This window comes from Numida meleagris, chromosome 6 (assembly GCF_002078875.1).
Source record: "Numida meleagris isolate 19003 breed g44 Domestic line chromosome 6, NumMel1.0, whole genome shotgun sequence".
Lineage (NCBI taxonomy): Eukaryota > Metazoa > Chordata > Aves > Galliformes > Numididae > Numida > Numida meleagris.
Window position 1 is genome coordinate 18,742,139 of NC_034414.1, and position 16,793 is coordinate 18,758,931.

General features: G+C 44.0%; 1 protein-coding gene and 1 long non-coding RNA gene across 4 annotated transcripts in view; one reads left to right on the top strand and one right to left on the bottom strand.

The window, feature by feature from the left end:
- ABTB2 (ankyrin repeat and BTB domain containing 2) overlaps window positions 1-16,793 on the bottom strand; it is a 134,519-nt gene that overhangs the window by 13,009 nt on the left and 104,717 nt on the right. For all 3 annotated transcript variants that reach the window (XM_021403088.1, XM_021403087.1, XM_021403089.1), the window contains 4 exons: window positions 8,021-8,173; window positions 4,266-4,431; window positions 1,676-1,765; window positions 1,110-1,211 (listed from right to left, as the gene is read on the bottom strand). In XM_021403088.1, the coding sequence (XP_021258763.1) occupies window positions 1,110-1,211; window positions 1,676-1,765; window positions 4,266-4,431; window positions 8,021-8,173 (511 nt within the window). The remainder of the gene's footprint in view (window positions 1-1,109; window positions 1,212-1,675; window positions 1,766-4,265; window positions 4,432-8,020; window positions 8,174-16,793) is intronic.
- On the top strand, window positions 1,220-4,255 carry LOC110401697. The gene is made up of 3 exons (XR_002440539.1): window positions 1,220-1,483; window positions 1,635-1,839; window positions 3,561-4,255. It is a non-coding gene; the product is annotated as an uncharacterized LOC110401697 (long non-coding RNA).

A 16,793-nucleotide genomic window follows, 5' to 3' on the forward strand; every position in this document is an offset into this window, starting at 1 on the left:
AGCACAAGGAGTTCATCTTAGTTTCACGCTGCATGCAGGAAGCAGGGTACACCTTCAGGGAATGAGCCCTGGAGGCCAAACATACCCCTCAGTCTCTCCCAGGCCCTGGGGAGCCTGCATAAGGAGGCCCTAGCAGCCTTAGTGATTTGCCACGCACAGAACTGGCTTTCTTTGAACACACCAAGCTACTCACAAAGGCAATTGCATGTGTAATCTCCCCTTCATCAAGCAGACATGTCTTATGGCCAAGAAGTGCTGGCAGCCAGCAGCAGGGCACTCAGAGCAGCACCACTGCAGCAAACAGCGACGAGCGCTGTGCTGCGGCCAGCAGCAGAGCTTCTTCCTCTGAGTGCGAGAGTCCAGATGGCAGTAATAGGTAACGCTGTCACAATTTAACAATTTCAGCCATCCCCACTTAATGGTACTGGCCTGGGCACAGCATATACATTCATATTTTTGCTATAAAATTAAAACTGGTTGTAGAGCATGACATCTAGTTCATTGGCTGGTTTGCTTCTCTTGAGATGCCAAGTATTCTAGGTAATTATCCTACAGCAGGTCTTACCCAGAATAGTGATTTCATACACAGAATCCAGATGTGAGAAAGCTCACATCTATCCTTTAAAGGATGGTTGCCAAAGGAAAGATTTTATGTAATCTTTAAAAGTTTTAAAGGAAACAAACAGGGTGGGTAGGCAGTCCAGTAGGAACTTTGATCCACCTGGCTGTAGCTCCTGGGAGCATCACACTCATCTCTCATGTAAATTAAGGCTGCCCAGCCCTTGCGGTACCAAAGGTTGCGCTGGCAATTTGCCACATGGGATCCAGTATTTGTAATTATTTACAGATGTGCACAAACAAAATATGACTGTACGCAACCTCCATTTGCTTACTTTTTTTTCCCCTTTGAGCAGAAGGTAAACTAAATTCACCAGTTACTGTATGTTGTGCGTGGTTTTGAGTGCCTGGGCAGAATTTCCTGGATTCCACACTATTCTGCTGCCCCTTGCCTTCATTCCATGGAAGAGGGAGCAGGGTGGATGCTTAAGCACTTCAGTCCCTCAGTATCCTGTGTAAAGATTCCTGACCAAAGAATCTCCTCTGCTTACCTGAACAACAGATATATGTCCGTGTAACACAGCAAAGGTGAGAGCGGTCCAGTGCCGGCTGTCAGGATGGACCGAAGGGTAGCGAGGAGAGGTACTGGGAACCTGGGCAAAGAAACCAGGTAGTTATTAACCACTGCAGCATCTGTCTCCCATAATCTTTAGAATTCCACATAACCGGCTTTTCCCTTTGTAAGTGATGGCCCCAGGGAATGGTAACAAATGCCATTTAGCGAACGCTGCCAGCACTACTCTCTGTCCGGTCCTCTGGGCCTTTTTAATGGGCTTATTGGTTTCTCCTAGTGGCAGCTCTTTCAGGAAGGAACCCCCACCGTGCCTATTTGACTTGCCAGGGAGTGCTCCAAGAGGTCCTGAAGGTATTCCCCCCCCTCCCCCAAACCTCTGAAGCAGCAATTTCTGAAAGAAGTGCCTTGCCCTCAGATTGGGGCAGAATCTTCCAGAAATGGAGACTTCAATTGTTAGGAGAAATCTGAAAGTGATTTAGTAACTGCTCTTGTTAATTTACAGACCAAGGATGAATGATGAGGAGGAGGTTCTCCAATACTTACTGGTATATCTAAATTAGCTCCGGCATCTATAAGCATTTGGACCATTGCTTCATCTCCAGCAGCACAGGCATACATCAGTGGGGTCATACCCTTCAGGAAGAGAAGAAAAGTTACATTTCTGTACCTGTCTGCAGCAAATCTGTCACGGACACAGAGTTTGAATTGTAGGTACAGAGTGTGAGTGTGCACGCGTGTGTGTACATGCATGTTGAAAACGTTTTGGTTTCTGTGTAGAGCTGGCACAGCGTACTAATAGGGAAAGGCACTGCGCTCAAAATCAGAGGTCAAGACTGCAAGAATACAAAAGGGATCACTGAAAATCCCAGCCATATATTGTCCACAATTACTGAGCTTCATAGGCTGCAAAAAAGAAATAGCATTTTTTTTTTAATCATTTGTTGCCAGATGAACTGAAAGCAGTACACAGGAATTTGGCAACATATCCCTATTGCTAAAATGCTCCTTGCCACAACATTTCAGCATTTCAATCCCATAAGTCTGTCTCTCTCTAAGTAACCAACAAATTGTGACGTCTCAGAGATGAATTGAGAGAAATAAGCCTTACTTAGAGAATTAATTCCAGAAGTAGCTGAGGACAAAAAGAGAACTGGCCAGTCAAATCCATTCCTGCTCACATGCTGTAGCATTTTGTCCTCTTTGATTACTTTGGATGTTTGAGTCTTTCCCAGGTACCATCTCTGGTGTTCATTGTGTAATAACAGAGATTGATCTTTAGATGGCCGTATCAAAATAGAAGTAAATGTCAAATAGAGGAGTTCTGGTTTTGAATCTGCAAAGGCATCTTTTCAGAACAGACACAATTCCAGTCTTCCTACGCATGAGGAAGGTATACCCATTTGCAAAGATGTTTCAGGGGTGAGGGGTAGGGTAGGTTCAGCTTACTGGGGCTTTGCGAGGGAGACCAGCTCTCCAATACAGACAAATAAACTTAACTGAGAATTCAAAAATGAGCTCATATTTACTGCCACAGTCAGGGTTCTAAAACTACCAGGTTTCCGTAGAAATACATACATATATTTATTTCCCCAGCTCAGTTTTGCCTTCCTTGCTTGGTGCTCAGTACTCATAGGGAAGAAGAGAGTCTGGCTGGAAACATGGGAGCAGCACTCTGCAGACACCACAGAGCTGCCAGCACTGTCTGGTCCCCTTGTTCACAGTAGGACTGGCTAGAGGAAGACATCAGCAGGGTGATAACGAGACTATAAATAAATGACAGCAGCGATTCCTCAATCTTTCTGGCATTGCCTACAAAGCAGGGTCCTTACATAGAGAAAAAGCAAAATATCTCCCAGTTTGCCGGCTGGCCGCAGAGAAGCGAGTGCTGTGATGCTACAGTACTTGTTCACAGGGCAAAATATCAGAATAGGGCAGTTCTGCTTTGGCAGAACAGAAGTCCTTAGGGCTATGTGAGCAGAAACTACAAAAACTTAAGAAAAACAATCAAGGCAGTAAATGGCAGACTTTCATAATATAAATCTGCCACCAGTGTCACTTTAATAAAGTCAGTGTTAAGGGCACCTGTGAAATGATACCTGTCCATGACCACAAAAGTTATATGGGATATGTAAATAAGGTGACTACATACTTAAATGTAGGCTTGTACAGGAGCAGTTCTGCCCCTGTTGGCATGCATATTCATATACCTTTTAAATTGCAGGATGCTAGAAAGTACCACGGAAGATGAACTCATTTCACAACTGGGTCTGAAAAGCTCTCTACTTAAACATAAATCCTTCCTACTGATAAATATCCTATTGTTTCTGAGACAGGACAGGTCTTTCTCATCGCTATGACATCTATAATGAATGTTTACTTGGGAGAGGTCCGTGAGTTTTTTTGTTCTTGTTTTGTTTTTAATTAAAAGGAAAATCAGTGCCTTGAATGATGCCCCAGAGAGCAGACTCTGCTGTTACTTGATGGGACTGACAGCACAAACAGAAGCAGCTGAAGACTTCCCAGAGTAACAAGTGCCTACGCTTAAATGGAGCTGAGCAGGGAATAGGTAAAAATAAAGCACGATGAGCTTTCAGCAAAGCTAATACCAACTGATAGCAGTGCCACTGGGATTCTCTGTGCTGTTTCCTATACCAGACTGCACTGCGAACAGACAGTTCACTTCAAACAGGCAACCTGAGAGCCCTCAGACAACACCTTTTGGTCGCTCATCACTGACCCAGATAGGATTTTGGCTGTTAAACCAGAAGAGAGCGGCACTGGCAAAAACCACTTTGTTTTGACATTGTCTTAACATTAAGGCAACATCAGACTTTGCATTTGCAGCCAGCGTATTAACCTGTCTTCTGTCAGTGCCTGAGACAGACCATCCAAGCAGCAGACCTGCATTCCAGCTGATAAAGAAACAATTCACTTTAGGCTCTGACTGGCTTTTGAGGGTTGCATGAGAGGGGGGTTTCTATTTTTGTTTTGTTTTAAGAGATGAGTTTTCCATACTAAAACATCAGCTAGACTTAGAGAAGTTTTGGAGAGGCAACTAACGCTTAAGACCTACGCAGAAAGGAACGCACAATTTGATGCAAGCCTTTTGTGTGTGTATGGCTACGTGGCATACCTGATCGTCCATGGTGTTAACTCCATCAGCTCCCAGTGCATCTATTGCTTGATTGATCAGATCTGTCCTTCCGCAGTTCAACATTCGGAAACCCAGATCCTGCTGGAATTTTTCAGTAGCAGCCTTAGCATCCAGTCTCCGGAAGGAACTAAAGCAGCATTCAGGTCTGTGAAGGACAAAATAATTTACGGATTTTTTTTTGTCTTTTCTTATTTTTTACATCATCTCCTCCTATAGAGATCAAGCTTATGAAATGTCGTGGTTTTACCTACTGCATACCTTCTCCACCATGTAATCATTTCTGAAAAAATCTGGCTAAATTTCACTCATACTGGAGGTAGAAGTTTTAGTTCGTAGGGACAGATAGTAAATTCATATGCATATTACAGGAAAAAATGGTGCCCAAGTAGAGGAATGTTATTGGTGCCTTCTGTGGGAAGGGCACAAAGAAATCCTTATTCCTTGTCACTCAGCCTCTCACTTCCAGGCCCCCTCTGGAGCAGGCTACTGCAGCAGGGAGGTTACTGCAGTGGGAGAGGGCTCACAGGGTGCAAACCTGCAGCACCTGAGTTATCATCCGTTCTGCTGCTTACTGGAAAAAAAATGCTTTAAGTAATTAGCTCTGTATCTTTTGTGAGATGGTATCATATGATACGATGCGGCTGTCATATGATAGTGCATCATACATACACAAAAACATATTCCAAGGAGGAGAAAGAGATGTAGAGAAGGTTACATGTATACAAAGCACCAGTTAAGTAATAGTGCTAGGATGAGACCGTTAGGCTGCCTGACTGCCAGACAATTATTCTGAAAGAAGATCCTTATTTTTCAGATTGTTTTCTGAAAAATAATCAAATTTTAATTTCAAAAAAAGCACCCCCCCCCCCCCAAAAAAAAAAAAAAATTCCAATCTCTACTCTTCTCCAGTGCCCCAGTGATTCAAGGGAGGTGAGGTAATGTTTCTGTGAGGCTCTGTTAAATCCTTGTCCTCCAGATGACTATCAGATAGCCTATATCTCATTTGGACGTAGTCCAGAAATTACTGTAAATCCCCCTGGTTGTGCTGAGAGCCTCTGAGTTCCAGAGCTGGAGGCCCATCTCCCTCCCTGACCAAACGTTCCCAAATTGGAGGTGAGCGCTGATACGCTCAGCCCATTGATGTTATTTCAGGGTGAGTGCCCTCTCCGCTAGTAGTCTGGTTTCAACACAAGCTCTTGTGCAAACTGTCAGCGAGCGAGATACGAGCTTGCCAAGTTCCTTTGAAAAGTGAGACTCTTTCAAGGAGGCTAACCTGGAAACTCTGGATAGGCTGCCAGATAAGTAGAACACTCGTCACTTAGAAGACGCAGGATGAATCGTACTCAAGTATTAATTCAGCTGGACGTTTTGTCTGCTTCTGAACTGCATCAGGGCTGATGACAAATGGGGCCCAGCCACAATGAAAAAAAATGGTGAATTCACAAAACCCACTCCTCAGCCTAGTGGGCAGTCCCACTGCACGTGAGAAACCAGCATCGCTGCAGCTGCACCGGGATGCAATTCGGGGAACGGTCAGGAGGGAAGCAGAGTGACAGCCTTGGAGTCACCCACTCTTTGGAGACGGGTCTATAAATAAAACGTAGCTCCCAGGCAGCGAGCACGAATTTCTGATCAGAAGAGATCTCTCAAGCATCCAGCTACTGGGTTAGGACACGTGCAGTACGGAGCACAGATGACAGTAAAGTAAGGTTTACTGTTAAACATACATAAATCCTAAAGAGAGGCTAAGCAGTAAATAATCTTGCTGTGGTAAGGAAATTGGCGCAGTATCACGATGCGACAATATTATTATATAGTAATGGTATCATATTTTATATAATCACTATTATTATCCTATGCAAACAAGTGAAATAGGACATTATAAACTTGAAAGTCATTGAACCTCAGAAAATAGATCAAGTTTTTGAAGTACAGCTACCTGTCTTTGCACACTGATTCTATTTTGCTAACAGGCACGATCCACCTGGCACTGCTGGAATAAGTGGGGGGCATGGGGATGGGGGCACCGTGCACTGATGAGCCCTGCAGAGCGAAGAGCAACACGCGGCATTGTGCAGAGCTGTCAGGGGGACAGAGCAAAGGGGTGGGCTGCAGTTCTTGGCATAGAGCTGCTGGGAGCACATCTGGAGGCAGCAATCTGAAGTTACTATTTGTGGGCTTTGCTCCTGGGGGACCTGCAAGCTCAGCCCGTGCAAAACTTCCCAGCAGAAAAATACCATATACACGCTGGTCTGTAGTAATTGCTTGACAGCATGCAGTTCTATGATAGAGGCAAAGCAGCTTTTTCTTTTAGAGGGTGATAAAAGCTAGAGCATCCTCCACGAGCCAGGCAAAGAGCTCACACGCACAACTGCTGTGCAGCAGCTGTACCCACAGCAGGTTTTCTATGCGTGAGTTGTTACCCTGTCAGAGAGAGGCAAACTCTCGCACGCTTCCTAGGGGTAAAGCTTGCACCCGTGCAATGCCCAGATGGCAGCTCCTGCATGTGCTTGGCTCCCCCCTGCCTGGGGACGGAGAGACCTGGGAGTACAGAGGCTGTCTCTAAGTGTTTTGTGTAACTTCACATCAGAAGCAAAAACAAGCACCCAAATTCCTGCTTTTTTTTTTTTTTTTTTTTTTAAGGTATTTGATCTGTAAAGTAAGGGACTACCTGTGTTTTGTACGCCAATCCGTACAAAAAGCCAGCACAGAGATAGATAGAGGGGGATGCCTTTAAAGTGCAAAGTTTGGATTCAGTTTTGAAAGAAAAAGCCTTTCTAAAGGAGAGATCAAAAGGAAACTTATGAAACTGACTGAAAGCACTTGTGATCAGTCTCCCATGGCGCTGCTCAACAGAGAATTTCAAAGGTTTTGACAAGCACTAGGCACAGGGGTAAAATTAGCTTAGCCCATACTAACTAGCCTACGCTAGCACCTACCATCCACACACAAGCCTGAGAAACGCGTGCTTTAGTCAACACGGAGCACGTGTGCACTGGTGGAGTACGGGGGAGAAGCGCTACATGACAGCGTGCCCGGACTAATGCTCATGTGGGCAGGTGCAGTGGAGATAAAGCTTAAAAGGGTGCCACCTCTGAGCTTCCATAGCTGATATAAAAGTCTCCTGTTGCTTCTCTCATTCATGAAAAAGAATTCTAGGAGTAACGATTATCAGAAAGGATAAATATTCAGCACTTCAGCACTTGCAGAGAATGACAGAAGCAGTATTTATCATTATTTATGTGTCCAGCCCACTCATCTAACCCATAGTTAACGTGGGGGATAAAATTCATTCAAGAAAACTTGCAGTACTGTTCAAGATATAGCTCTGGTATCAAAAGGAGCGCTAATGACAGCAACTTTGAAAGATAACAAACACTGAGTAAAATACCTATGATGCACTAATGAACCAAGGTAATTATACATCCCTGTTTAATATACACGTGAGAGGAGGATAATAATAGGTACTTACAGTTTTTGTCAGGGTATCTGAGAAAGCAAAGGATTATCTTGTAATTAAGACTGAAGCATAAATGACTGAATATTTATACTGCAATCTCTATCTCATTCTTCCTGCACAGCTCTTACCAAGACAAAAATCTTTCTACCCCAGCTGCGATGTTTGGCCAGAGCTTCTCTATCTCCCCCTAAAAGCTTGAGCACGCATGACATGTGTAGTATTTTCAGATCCCGCTGCCATGAAACGTGGCAAGTAGAGCGCTCAGTCCACCTACTTGAGCTGCCTGGGCTCGCAGTCCAGTCCAGGTAAGAGCAGTCTGGCTGTCTGCCTGATGTCATCGCTGTCCACCGTTAAACTGCGCCGGTGCTCGGCATAGGTGATAGCCACTCGCATCCACTCCATCAGCGGCGGCAGAAGCATGAAGGGCCTGTACAAACAAGGAAGAATTGCGTCATGGTTAACATGGGGCTGCTCTCTTCTACTAGGACTCAGCATCAGCGCATTTCATTGCTTCCTCTGCCTACGTGCGAGCGGCAGATGGATGAAGCCCACCCTGCAAAGGCAGCTCTGTCCTTCTGCTCGGCAAGGCTGCAGGGCAGCAGGACAGAGACCGATTGTGCAGAACTGACCCTTTGAGACCACTGCAGAACTGCTCCAGCTTTGCTTTTATGTCAGTTTCCCCAGCAAAACTGTTGCCATACTTTGGACTTAGGGACGAATGAGTGGAATCCAAGAGATAACTAACGCAGAGACAACTCTGAGGAAGAAAACGTATAACGTACAAGAAATTGTAAGCAGTTTGCAATCAACAATTTACCCGATCCTGATTTGTACAGCACCCACACAGTGAGGTTTTAGTCTATATGAGGAATTGTGAGGCAATAAAGCAATGTAAATATGGTAGTAACAACAGCACCAACAGCCCTTTGGGGATAGCTTATGAAGAGAGCCTATGAATGAACACAACACTGAAATTACACAATAGTATATGGGTATCATAACACTCATGCACAGCGTATCTCATCTCTCCTCCCAGTACACGGCCAGAGTGATCTGTTATTTGCTTGATTTTCCCCCAGGGATACCTGCCACTGTGATGTGAGGCTCAGAAGTGCCAGCTGTAATTGGAAACACCTCTCCCATTTCTAGTAATGAATTTACTCGTGCTGAAAAAAAAGCCCTTTTCATTTAAGCATTCAAAAGAAAATAACCGAGGGGATAAGGTACCAGTTCCTTTATCAAGTTTAAGGAAAAAAGATGCATACCAGGAAATATAAAATGATTTTGTTATTAATGAAAGCAGCTGAACCCATGAAAGGCATTTTCAAAGCAGCTCACGTCTATGTGTGCACACATCTGCCATCACAGTAAGAGCGAGCAGCGCCGATCCCATTAGGAATCATTTTATCAATAATGAGATTTGTAAGCAGAACTGCCTTTGGATGGCTTTGAACATCCTTCAGGCTGGAATAATTCCACCCCATCAAATATGGGCTGTAGCTCTTTCAATTTTGCCAGTTGCGAAGCACACTCTAATAAGCTGCCATTTTCTCCTCGCAAACAAGCCTGCTTATTTTCCCTCTGCTCCTTTCCTTCTCCTGAGCGGCAAAGAAATATCTACAAAATCACAGGCCTGTCTACATATCTGATCACTCCTGGGCTACCAGCGCAAGAGCGTTCTTAGCGTGACTTGCTGCTTTTACCAGGATGCGTCTACATCAATCAACTAAAATATTAGAGCTCTTGCATCCTTCACTTTGAAAACCATGCAGTAGCTCATCAGCTGGGACCCTGAAGCTCCGCTTTAATTCCCCATCCCATTTAAGCTTCCTAACTCGTCCCAGCTCCGTGGGATGATCGCTGCAGCCAATCTGCAGCACGGCCAGCTCAGAGTTGACTGACTGCCCAGAGGGAAAAGCAGCAATCCAGACAGCTCGTGTTTGGGAGATGTATTCAGCAGTTGGCTCCAGAGAACTTCTTGCTGGCCTACAGCGGAGCCAGCATTTACACCTTTCAGCTCCAGGCATCGAAAGGAGGAGCCTGAGTTCAGTATCCAAACTCAATCTGTGCTGAGCAGAGCCCCTAGTAGAGGATTCAAAGCTCCCAAAATGGTGAGCACAGAAAGATGTGCTTAAAAGCACTAGAATGAAATACTCAAGAGCAAGTAATTAAACACCCATCTTACAAGTAACCATTTACCAAGCACCTTCTGTGGCTATCCACAGTTTTGGTATTTAGGCCGCATCACAGCATCCCCGAAGCTTTCACATTGGGATCACTGCTGGACAGAGAACCATGCTGATCCAGCAAAGTCCAGATCATCTTCCCAGGTAGCGAGCCAAACCTGGGTAACTGTTATGCCGCTGCAGTAGGCTGTGCTCAGCCAGCACAAAATACCATCGAGTCTGCACCAGAAATAACACCCTGAAGAAATTTCCATTCTCCAAAAACTGGCATGTGCAAGGATCCTAAACAGATTGCATGCACAAGCAGATCTTGAACAAGAAAAGCCTGGCTGGCGAGGAAAGGGAAGGAAGAGGTGTTTGCTCGTTTGTTTTAAATCACAACAGATTTTTCCAAAGGCTTAAAAACTCACATCTCAATGCACTGCTTCGTTACCCTGTGCCCAAAGGAGAGCAGGCTTTGGATTGAAGTAAGTGTCAGGAGGGATGGTTTTCTCTTGCTGCTGTCCTAATCTGTCCCAGTCCCACCACTTACATTACTGTGCAAGCAAATAAATCATTATTCTATCAGTAGTGACTGTGATGACCTCAATCTCTATTTTGCTTTAAAGGCTCTATTTCTCCAGAAAATGTCAGGCTTGAGGATGCAATTTCTGTTCTTCCCCCTGTTCCCCCCCCCCTTTTCCCCAACTCTTCCCTTTCTTCACAGTATGCTTGTGGGCATGCTAGCAGCAGCACTTCTTCACTCTTTTTCTCACTGACAGTACATCACATAATCAGCACTACTGCACGATCGAAGCAGAGAGAGATGCAGTTCAGCTGAAGTAAATGCCAACGCTGGGTTGCACCGCACTAAGGAAATAAATGCAATTATTCTTTTTCTAGAAAATAAATGCAATTGTTATCCCCGTGGCTCTTAACCTGGGCTTCTGTCTGCCTCTAGGGAAACGCCGATCATTTCACAGTCTGAAAAACACTGGAGGAGGATGAAGGGGAGAAACCTTCATGGAAAATTAACTGGGAGATGCCGCAAGCTGAAAAACAAATTTCTGTCTATGTATTTCTGTCTGTGCCATGTTCTGGACAGTGCATTTTCCTCATGATTTTCTGACATTTAGAAGCAGTTGGCAGCTCATTAAATTCTGCACATGAAGTGATCCGGCCCTGGGAAACTGTCGTATTCCCAGCAGCAGTTCACTGGGGGCACACACGCTGTTCTCTATGAAGAATGCCACCATTGCTTTGTTCAGTTTCTTGTCATCTTGCCTTATAAGTGAGCAATTTTACATGTAAACTGGGATAGCATACAGCAGTAAAAAGTAAAATGAACACTCCTCACTTACCACATGCCTTGTAAAGAACCACAGTAGTGTCTGACAACACCACGAGCTATCAATATTTTATCCATCACTTGTTTCAAATTTCCTCCACTTAGAACCGGGCAGCCCCGCCATTCCCAAGGGGATCAGGTTGGAGATGCGCTCTGAGAAACAATGGAATCCACTGATGTTGTTTTCCCCTCATTTGAACAAAAATGCATTCTTCTATGTAGGCATAATCAAGAAGGATGGTGGCCGCCGCACTTGGCAGAGAACTTACAGCAAGTTCATTTGTTGAAAGGGGTTGTAGCTTTTCCCTGGAAATGTGCTGCACTTAATGGATTACAATTGCCTAGGACACGACTGGCATGTGGGGATCATGTGTGGCAATCTTTGAGGATATGCTGTGGGATCACGGACTTTCAGTGTTAGGTCATTCATCACAAAGAAACTAGTCCCCAAAGCAAGCTCTTCTCAGGATTTTTAAGAACCCTAGGGCCAAGGCATTTTTGGCAGAGGGAAGTTAATTGTTTGCAGAGGAGGCACGACCTCCACAGGAGTCAGACGATTACGCCATTGGTATGCCGCTCACCACTGAATGCTAAGAAAATGCTTGTGGAGCTTCCATTTCAGAGGTGAGGAACACCTGCTATTTCAGGTGAAAAGAGTAAGTCCTCCCACGGGGAACTTCCATGGTACCAAATTCTTCCCTCCTGCCTGGAGGGCCTGGTGACAAGATCCAAGAAGAAAGAAGGAGGAGGAGGAGATGTTTTGCCTGCTGCCACTTCTTTTCTCCTCCTGTTTTAGCTACAGCATGACGAGGAAGGGGCCAACAGGGACAGAAAAAGCAATACACAGAAAGCTCTCAGGCTCACGTGTTCTTTTTCCCCTATTTTTTCTTTTTCCTTTTTAAGTAATGAGTTTAAAAGTCACTTCGCAGATGTGCAGGAAGAAAAGGGAGCAGTGTGCCAGGCAGGAATACTGGTGACTGTCCTGTGGCTGAGTTAAGGGAAGGCCAAGGAAGCTCCTCACTGGGGGTCCTGGGAGACAGATGTACTGTCTCTGTAGTGAGCAGAACTACGCAGGGGAAAAGAGGTGGGAATAAGACTGATCTACCACTAAATGGTGAATTGTGGAGAAAGATAGCTAGAAGATGCACTGTTTGAACTTTACACCAAGACAGAAAAAACTCAAGTATGGCAACAGAGTCAAAAAGACAACAGAACAATGTCTGGTGAGTTGGAGAAGGAAAAGACTGAGGCAAGATAGAGTATCCAAAACCAAACCATGTAACGTCACAGTAGAAAATGGAGGCATACTTAAAGCTTGGATTCTCAAACACTAAACCATTCTGCAAGTTGCAGCAAAGGAAGTTCACTGGGTATGCAATTATATGTGAATAAAGTAACAAGAGAAACACAAAATCTCCACTCCAAAACACAACCAGCTGAAGCCTGGAGCCATTCCTTTCCGATTCAAAATATTTCACTGGATTTGCAAAAACCTACCACATTTACAAAGAAAAGGTAGGAATGGCCATCCTGTTTCTGACCCAAAGGTCATCTCAACTAATGCCACGTCTTTCAAAGCAAACAGTCCCAGCTCTTCACAGACATGGAAAAAGAAATCTAATTGTAGCCAATTGGCCTGAAGGGAAAGTTTTCTGAATTCCCTTGAAACAATGATTGGCTCACGTCTTAGAAGATAAGAGTTCTCAGATTTTAGTGGATCATTATCAAGCCGCTAAGGTCTTGGCTTGGTTCGGCCAGGACACCAACTTCCAAAGTTCAGTGAGTTCTCCTTCGGTGGGACACTAACAGAATGAAAAACATCTGGATAATATTACATTTATTCAGATCCTTTCTCTGCTGAACCCGCCTTCACAATTTCCTCTGGTGATAGAGCATAAAACGGTGCAAGAGCAGTTTTAATCTAGAAATGGCAGCTCTGATCTTTACTAGCAACCGCAGATAGCATTTTTTCTACGCTTGTCTGCAAACATCACTGAGAAATGAGACAGGTTTTATTCTACATTAGCTACAAATCAAAGTAAAAACTCCCTAAAAAAAGCTCACTAAAAAAAAAAGCATGAAGAAATCACTGGGAACTCACTAAGAGTCTTAAAAAGATACTCTAGTCTACGATTTCTTTATTATTATTATTATTATTTTAACAACAGGGAATATAATCAGTTTTCAGGCTGAAAGCAAATACTTCTGTTGCTCTAGAATGTGCCATGTGTACTCTAGAAACACATTTGTAACATCTGCGTGCTGTGGCAGAAGGAACTCTTGGTTTATAGGCAGATGTAAAATAATTAAAACCAACTTAAACTGTATGTAGGTGATAATAAGAGTCAGATAAATGCACACGATAGCTTTAAGTATAACAACTTGGTCACCGTGATGTGGTCAAGGACGTGCCTTGCTTCCATCTGCCTCAGGAACATACAGAGCCATTTGATCCCTGTCACTGCGAGTAACCACCTCAACAGAGGAGACTTTGGGGAATGGAATACCATTGGTTTTGCTCTTCTGCTCCTCCCCACTCTTTGACATCCTATAGTTCTCCATATGCTAAAAGGCACTGCTGCAAACAATCAGGTGAACTGAGGGGCAAATTCTTGCACACCTCTGGACTAATTGCAGTCTTAACCTCAAATCAATAGACAGCTCTATGCTTAAATCACTCGCGCAAAGATTAGATGCAGCTTTGAAGACAGATTTGCTGAATCTCGTGCTACACACTGAAAACAGCACTTGCCAATGATGCGTGCTTGTGAGCTTGTACCACCAGACACGAAGAGGCCAATTCTGTACATCTCCTCCGAGGGCCTTGGTTCTCAAACGCAGCCTCTGACTGGCTGCAAGCTTCCTCAGCTCTTCACACAGCAGAGCAGCAGCTCTGGTCAGGTCTAGACTTCATGATGAACTGCTCATTCACATCACATCTGTTGAGCCTTTCCCATTTAAAAAGGTGACTGTGCTGGCTTCCAAGCCCCCCATTTAGCCAGGACAAGGCCTTTTGCTGTAGCTGCTCTGAAGGGAGCTTGCACTCCTCTGCTGCCCCTCAGGCCAGCAGCTAGGACACCTCACTTCTGCGTGCCTCTCGCACATTACTCTGCTGTTTGTGGTGTTACAGTTCAAGTTTCTGAAGGCCCGAACGGCTTGCCCTCAGTTACACAACTGGTCACAAACTGCCCCAAACTTTCAGCTGTCATTAAAAATCTATTTGCGTGGAAAATCTTAAAAATTCCCTTTGTGCCCTTGTACTTGGGGTTTTTAAGTCATCAGCACTGAGTAACAGAAAATAAGAAAGGAGAAAGGCAATTCTTGTGGATTTTCTGAATAATTCAGTTAAAAGGGCCCCTGGGAGATTGCAGAGCAACCAGAAGAGGCTGGCGTGGTTTGTTCCAACCTGAACCAGTTTGGCATTTAGGGCCCCCATAACCAGGAGCCACCCCAAATGGACTGACTGAGGAGATGTTGCCATGTGCTGCAAGCATAATTCCTGCTGCAAAAGAAAACACTGATCCAGTTTGGAGCAAAACATGAATACAAACTACAAGCATTAACTGAAAGAGCCTGTAACAACATGCTATGCGATAGGCAGAAATAAACACAGGCAGAAAGCCAGAATGGGTTGTCTGTTGTTCTTGGATTAACCCTGATCTTGTGGCCAGAAAAACCACGAGGTAACTCTTATGGCTCATTCCAGGTGCTAGGCTGGCAAAACGAAAGCAAACCACAGTGCGCTCGCTACCTGCAAGAAGATTTATCTGGGGTCAGTGTGATTCTTCACTATCCAGCGGTGCTGCTCCTCCTTCATTTTTTTCGCCCATTATAGTTAATTCCTGCAAACACTAGTAGGCCCGTTAGTTATGACTTCAATCACGCCAATGTGCATATGTTTTTAACATACGCTGATTGTCAAGCCAAAACCAATCTGCCAGATTCAATCACAGAACTAATTTTGAGGGCCCAGTTGTAAAATCTTGAATGCAGAGCATTGCCATGCTTATGAAAATTGCCTGAAGCTCCCGAGTTGCAACTGTGAGAACAAAGAGCCAGTAAGAGAAATATTTTTGTGCAGTTCTGGAATACTCAAAACTGTTTAATTAAAACTGCAAAAGTTTGCTCTGCTGAACAAAGACAATCCTTAGCCAAGCACAGTTTTAACAATAAATAGGGAAATGTTTCCATTTACCTTACAGCACCAGCCAAAATCTTATTAATATTTCACAAGACAATTTTTCAAACATAAAATAATGGTAGATAGAAGCTAAACATTTAAAGACTCCAACACAACTCTTTCATATTTCAGAACAGCAAAAAGGAGGATGAAATTTCTATTTTCATTGCTTGACTGATGTTACACTTCTTTCTGTGCCATGTCATGCTACTGTGAGCATGGCTTCCTTGTAAATTAATCTCACCTGACACGGATGTCAATGTATTCCTAATGAAAATCTAAATAATCTTTTGGCTTTTCACATTCATGCAATCTGAAAAGTTCCAGAAACAAGTTTAGCACTAAGGCATGAGAAACACACTAATACATGCAGATGAAGAGAACTCATTTTGGAGCTCTCTCAGGTACAAGCTAAAATCAGGCGTTCATTCCAGGCAGTAGTGTAATTACATAACTCGGGTTCTGGCTGCTGTACTACAATCACGGAAGATCTCACTAAAAGACCAAAATTTTAGAATCCATTTTCTTGAATAAAAGGCAATCAAGCCCACAGGGCGTAGCATTTGTGAATGAATAGGCAGTACTCATCTCTCTAAGCCAGTGCCACGTAAGACACATGACACATATCGTTAATGAAAGATTATGAGGAGGACTAACGTCACCGCTACTTGAAATAGATGCAATTGCAGCATTTTTAAAATTATTTTGCAAGAGAACACAAATGGAGTCTTACTAGCAAGCTGTTCAATGAGCATATTCCTCTCATGCCGTCAAAGATCTTCCATTTTGCTCCTCAGGTCTCGTTTAAAATATGTAAAAGAGCTGCTGCTGTGCAGAAATGAAGAGAGTATATACACTCTCAGTAAATGTCAGTTACTATTTCTATGTTTCAGTACCTCAACATATACCTGCCTGCTCCCATCAAGAACATTGTAGACGGGACACATGTAAAGTTAAAATAAAAATCTTTGCCTACCTTGGGTATTAGCTTCCCACCACCTCTACTGAGTTTTGACAGTGTTCCTTCCTCTCGGGAAAAGGTCCATAGATGTAAAGTCTGATATTATCATTAGAATGAAATTATGTGCTGCACGCAATGGCCATAGCTGACAAAACATCATGAACTCTGACAAGGCTGATCTCTACTCTCAAACACTGTCAGCCCATAAAGATAACTCACACAACTGCTTTCCCAGTTTCTCCAAGAGAACAACAGTGTCCATATATGCACTGCAGAATCTAGCAGGTAGCCTGCAACCAGTTGCACACAAACTGGGGGAATCAATCTTGCAAACCAGAAAGGTGTAAAGGCACTTACCTTCAAAGTCTCAGTATGATCGCACGTGTAGTTGCT